Here is a 5,568-nt window from a genome sequence, read left to right on the forward strand (position 1 = left end):
TGAATGGGCTAGTAATACTTTTTCCTAAAAGCAAAAGTGGCCGTGCAACTTATAGTCTCAGTACTCGCCTTTTAGATAGTGGAGTTTAGTGTTCACACCAGAAAAATGGCCAGCTTGAGCAGATTCGGGCCGGTTATTAGCCAATAGCTGTTTGTGTGTATTTATCCCACGTTGTAAAATGCAGAAAATAGGTATCTACTTTCAATGTATGGTCGTGCATCAGCTGCTTTTACATGGTGTTGTCATTTGCCTGGATGAATGACCCACACATGCCAATGCCATGGATGATTATTGACCCATGGTGTTGTCATAACTCATGCGGCCATGAAAAGGACAGATGACCCATGCCATGTGGCATGGACAATCATGATGTGTTGTTATTGCAGAGATTGATGACCATGCTGTTGTCATAGCAACGAATGATGACCCGCAGTGCACGCACACCATGAGCATGACATTTTGGGTGAGCACTCGCTTAGCACTCAAAGCAGGGATGGATCCATGAAAGCACATAGCCCATGAATGACTCATGGTCATGGATGATGGTGCTGCCATCCGAGGGAACACAGATGGATGACCCACACTTGCTAATGCCATCATGGCCATGGAGGACCGTCCTGGGACTCCTGGCAGGTGCCTAGGCTTTTCCGACCCGTCTTCCTCTTTTTCATCTCCTTCATCTTCCCCTCCTTACGCGCTCGTGCAGTTATGTGTTTGGCTGTGCTGCCCACCCTCTGTAACCTCACCCTGCCCTCTGCCATGTTATGAAACCTAGCTCACCGCGCCCTGCCCAACGTAGTCATATATATACTTGTAAACCTGACTCGCCCTTCTGCAGCTTCATTTCAACAGAATTGGAGCCCAAAATGGCTCTCTGCCTTGAAATCCCAATTGGGTTCAAGATGGCCAAGCAAGTCATCCATCTGGGCAACCTCCACTCTCTTCTTCACCAGCGCAACTTCTCCTCTTTTACCTGCTTCCAATAACACTAATCACAGGTGGTCCTGTTCCCCTTTCACTGCGCTGCACAGCTGTAACTCTCTCTCTCTCTCTCTCTCTCTCTCTCTCTCTCTCTCCCTGTGTGTCTCTCTGTGTGTGTTTCAGTTTCTCTACAGATTAGGGTTTCTAACTGCAAGAACCAAGCTTGAGAATAGTTAGAATAGCTCTTTCTTTTCCGGTGAGGATTGCACATAACCATGGCATGGAGTGGATCTGCGCACAAGATGAAGTTGCGTAAAGATGAGCGTAGTGAACAGCTACTGGTCTCTCCCGGATTGTCTCCAGTTTCCCAAGGTTGTTGCACTTAACATCTGCACCCTTTTGCTAGCATCTCAATTTTCTCTAATAGTAAATGATTTTACTGATAAGAGCATGCTCTCTATGTTTGTATCTGGGCCATTGATTGCATGTTTTGCAGGCCTTAATCCTTGGTTGATCCATATGGTTGTGTGATGGACTGCCCCACCTTTGTGAGGTGGCTTGCTAGAAATCTAGATGCTCAGCTCTAAGTATGTTCATGTAGCCATGCTGCTGATCATGATGATTAAAGCTCCCACCTTGTTTCCATTCTGCAGATTTTGTTCGAGGAGGAACTCAAAAGCGCCACCATCAAACCATGGTGAACCGGCAAGATGATCCTGATGATGATGATCTGGGCGATGAGCTGACTAACCCAACTGAGAAGAAACGCCGGTTAACCATTGAGCAAGTGAAGTTTCTGGAGATGAGCTTCAGCATGGATCTTAAGCTGGAGCCAGAGAGGAAAGCCTTGATTGCTAAGCAACTAGGGTTACGTCCTCGCCAAGTAGCGATTTGGTTCCAGAACCGGCGAGCCCGCTGGAAAAACAAGCAGCTGGAGCAAGACTATGAAGCTCTCAAAGCAAAGTATGAGACAATAGTGAAAGAGAATGACAACATGGTGAAGGAGAACAAGGCAATGCTAGAGGAGAACAAGAAGCTGCAGGCAGAGGTTAGATCATAACATACGTCTCATTTTTAAGAATGTTGGAACAAGTTTCTTTGGGGCTTCAGTTTGTTGCAGCATATCCATATGGTGCTAAGATGACTGTAAAATAAGTGCCTTATATACCTTTTGTGGAGCATGTTTGTTCTATGTCCATGCTGTCTAAGCTGGAGCCATTCACATCTTTATTGGGTGTTCTGTTGCATGATTCATGGTCCTCTTCATGTCTGTTTTGCAGGTTGCTCAGTTGACAGCCAAGTATTCTCATCTCTATTGGGGGTGTTCTGCTGAAGGAACTGATTCATGGTCTTCTCTGTTTTGCAGGTTGCCCAGCTGACAGCCTTGCTGAAAAGCTCTGAGAATCGTGTCATTTCTGATGTGATGGACAGTGGACTGGCAAGGGTGATACCATCACCGGATTCCGACTTTGACTCTGAAAGCGGGTCGAAGGAGGAGCTTACATCTCCTACAAAATCATCAGATGACCAAAGCGAAATGCAAGACTCGGGCCATAGCTACCCAACATCAGAAGAAGCTGTGGTGGCCATTGTCGACCAGCCTATTGCAGAGCTCAATTCTCTCGTAGCGTGTATGGCCCTGAAGCTTGAAGTTGAGCAACAACATCTTCCTCAATCAGATGAGCTCTTTGGGAACATCATAAACCCTCAGCTGTTCCAACAGTTTGTGAATGGTTTCTATGTTGAAGATCTCTTCCTAAGCTGGGAGGATCAACATGGATTCACATGGGGTGAGTAATGAGGGTACTCCACAAATCTCTAGCATCATTGTGCAACTTTTTGAACTCTCTAAGCTATACATATTAGGTGTATATATATATATATATATATATCTATCTATCTCTGTGTTTGTGTTTTGCAGTAAGAATACCTGCAAAATGCTCTACTTATGCAAAATGCTCTGCAGAATACATACTTACAGATGTATCTGCATCAGAATCAAATGTGTTGCAGGCTGCGCCTTATTAAACAAGCTATCTTTGCAATTCGCCAATATTCCTACCGAGCAGCCGTTGAGTCTTGGGAGAGACAAGCTACAGATCAATGTAAAACAACTGTATATATGTCTAATCTTATGTGAAGTTGAGCCAAATTATACTTGAGATCTACTTGCCAGACTGGTGGAGTATGTCTAATCTTATGTGAAGTTGAGCCAAATTATACTTGAGATCTACTTGCCAGACTGGTGGAGTATGCTATTCATTTAATTTGACTTTGTTAGTCTAGCTAGCAGTTCTGACACTGTTTTCTTCGCATGTTGATTGGAAGTGGGAGAGATTATCAGCTTGTATTAATTAACACTGACAATCTTTAGCAGACATATGTTAGTTATGCTAGTTAGCCAAGGGGGTTTCACTTGATGAATTAATTAATTACTCAAAGAAAAGATCTTGGGTCGACTCGCACGCTGCCATAGCATTATTGTTTACAACTTTTGGAGAGATTTCTTGTCATACAAAGCTCATTGATCTTTCCATTTGGGTATGTATTTTGTAATATTGCCTTCAGCAAATGAACTCACTTTCTTAACTCTTATCTCTCTAACTTTTCTTAATTCTCTCTCTCTCTCTCTCTCTCTCTCTCTCTCTCTAACTCTCCAACTCTATCTTTCCATTTGGGTGTCTATTTTGTAATATTTGAACTCTCTCTCTCTCTCTCTAACTTTTCTTAACTCTCTTTCTCTCTCCCTCTCTCACCGATGCTAACCGAGGTGAAGGGCTTGGGGTAAAGCAATCTTGGACTTGCCTTTGGTGGGTTTTTGGACTGCTTTTTAACACGCACAAATAATAGACGTGTGTTGTATGAATTGTAAGTTTCTATGAACATATGTATGTTTGTGTAGTGCATAATCGTAGCCTCTATACACATGCTTGCGTCTATGCTACATGCACATGCACATATAACACATGCATATAGAACACACACACATGAAACACACATACATAGAAAACACACACACATGTACATAGAAAAAGAATATCAAGAAAAAGAATATCATTGAATAAGAGACGATACCTAAAGAGATGCAAAGAACGTCCTTGCTTTGAAGCGATGGAAAAGACCAATATCTTAAAAAAACAAAATATGGAAAGAAGTGAGAATCAATCAATCAATCTAACAAAATGAAGCTTGCACTTCCTATAGCCACATCAACCCACGGGCAATGCATGATGCGTGGCATGGTAGGATAGGGATGCATTTTCACTATATTGAGTATATAAATTGGATGTCTTTCTTATGTGGATCTACACACAAAAGAGAGAACTATTAATGAAAAAAATTCATATTAGTTAACCTTACAAAGACCTAGGCAAAGCTATGTCAATAGAGTGCTACAAAGAACTCATATCGAAATGAGTTGCTCATACATACAGTAAATAAGACCCAGTCCTCTGCTATAGAGTAACTCCTCATTGGGAATACATCTCTCTCGAAACCCTCATCCATAACTTTGACTATGAAAAAGTTCATCGTAGGTAGAATCCTAAACAAAGTAGAAATTAAGAAGGTACATAAAGAATCATGCAAATGTTTATATGATAACATTAGTTGTGGGATTCTTTAGCACATTTAGGGGTGTTTCCATATTTCGGGCATTGGCGAGATGACATGGGGATCTAGTACTACCTCTACCTTGCCTACAATCGCCATGCTATCCACCATCATCGTCGTTAACGTCACTATGTCTCTATCCTAGACATTGATCGTGTGACATTGGCCCATACCCTATCACTTTGGCTTTATGCCCGTCATCTTGATTTGCCATTTCATGTAGGGAGATGCATATCATTTGCCGAGTTCATGCTACATACATTTGGTACATCGCGGCTTCGACCTCTAGATCATTCTTCACCAACATCATGCTATGATGACACATCATATTCATGTTACTTATGGATGTTTGAGCTTGATATGTTGTTGGCTAGCCAGTTTCGACACTTATTTGATGAGGGGGATGTTCATGCTAGATGGTCCAAGCATTCTACATATGGTGATTTTATTGAGGATCTATGTGGTTATCTTCACAGGGATGGTTCAACATTGCTTACATGGGACGATGTATGTGGTTATCTTCACAGGGATGGTTCAACATTGCTTGCATGGGACGATGTATGTGGGGACTTGATTGAGTGTCCTACATTTGTGAGCAGAAATGAATATATACCTCAGGATAGGTATCATTATGACATGCATTGGATGATGATGTGGATAGTGATGATGATGTTCATGCTATGACTATAGATGATTATATGGGTGATGATGATCGTAGTGATCATTCATGGGATACATTTTTTGAGTTATTGCATGACAGGTTTGTATCCTTGGAGGATATGGATTGAGCATGCTGCCACTTTCTCGTTGCTATCATAGTGGTGTTTGCATGGGCCTTGAGAGCTTCTACGACTCACCCATGACATTGACTAGCCATCATCTCATTGATTCTTATTTACTTAGACCGACTCATCCATTGTATAGAGTCATTCCATAATCTCAAGGCGGCCTTGATAATAGCTCTAATTCATTCTCAGGGCACCAAGGTGGGATGCCATCTTCACATACACAGTGTCTAAGAATAGAATCTCCATA

At 42.2% G+C, this 5,568-nt stretch overlaps 1 protein-coding gene across 5 annotated transcripts; it reads left to right on the forward strand.

Moving 5' to 3' along the window:
- Positions 1-619: 619 nt before the first annotated feature.
- LOC147637772 (uncharacterized) lies at positions 620-3,073 on the forward strand. 5 transcript variants are annotated; one of them, XM_086799598.1, is made up of 5 exons: positions 664-1,293; positions 1,418-1,474; positions 1,575-1,969; positions 2,288-2,711; positions 2,843-3,073. In XM_086799598.1, exons 3-5 carry the CDS (start codon positions 1,616-1,618, stop codon positions 2,947-2,949), a joined length of 885 nt encoding a protein of 294 aa, XP_086655724.1. In that variant the 5' UTR covers positions 664-1,293; positions 1,418-1,474; positions 1,575-1,615; the 3' UTR covers positions 2,950-3,073. The 5 variants fall into 5 exon arrangements, with proteins under 5 accessions (XP_086655721.1, XP_086655722.1, XP_086655723.1 ...); XM_086799599.1 differs by having other exon boundaries at positions 2,918-3,073; XM_086799595.1 differs by lacking the exon at positions 1,418-1,474 and having other exon boundaries at positions 620-1,293.
- Positions 3,074-5,568: the final 2,495 nt, after the last annotated feature.

This window comes from Cibotium barometz, chromosome 6, assembly GCF_041138505.1.
Source record: "Cibotium barometz isolate CiBa-2024 chromosome 6, ASM4113850v1, whole genome shotgun sequence".
NCBI lineage: Eukaryota > Viridiplantae > Streptophyta > Polypodiopsida > Cyatheales > Cibotiaceae > Cibotium > Cibotium barometz.

Coding starts and splice junctions, on each gene's coding strand:
- LOC147637772 (XM_086799595.1), top strand. CDS start 1,197: ATGGCATGGAGTGGATCTGCGCACAAGATGAAGTTGCGTAAAGATGAG. Junction 1,294..1,574: donor ATTGTCTCCAGTTTCCCAAG/GTTGTTGCACTT, acceptor TCCATTCTGCAG/ATTTTGTTCGAGGAGGAACT. Junction 1,970..2,287: donor ACAAGAAGCTGCAGGCAGAG/GTTAGATCATAA, acceptor TCTGTTTTGCAG/GTTGCCCAGCTGACAGCCTT.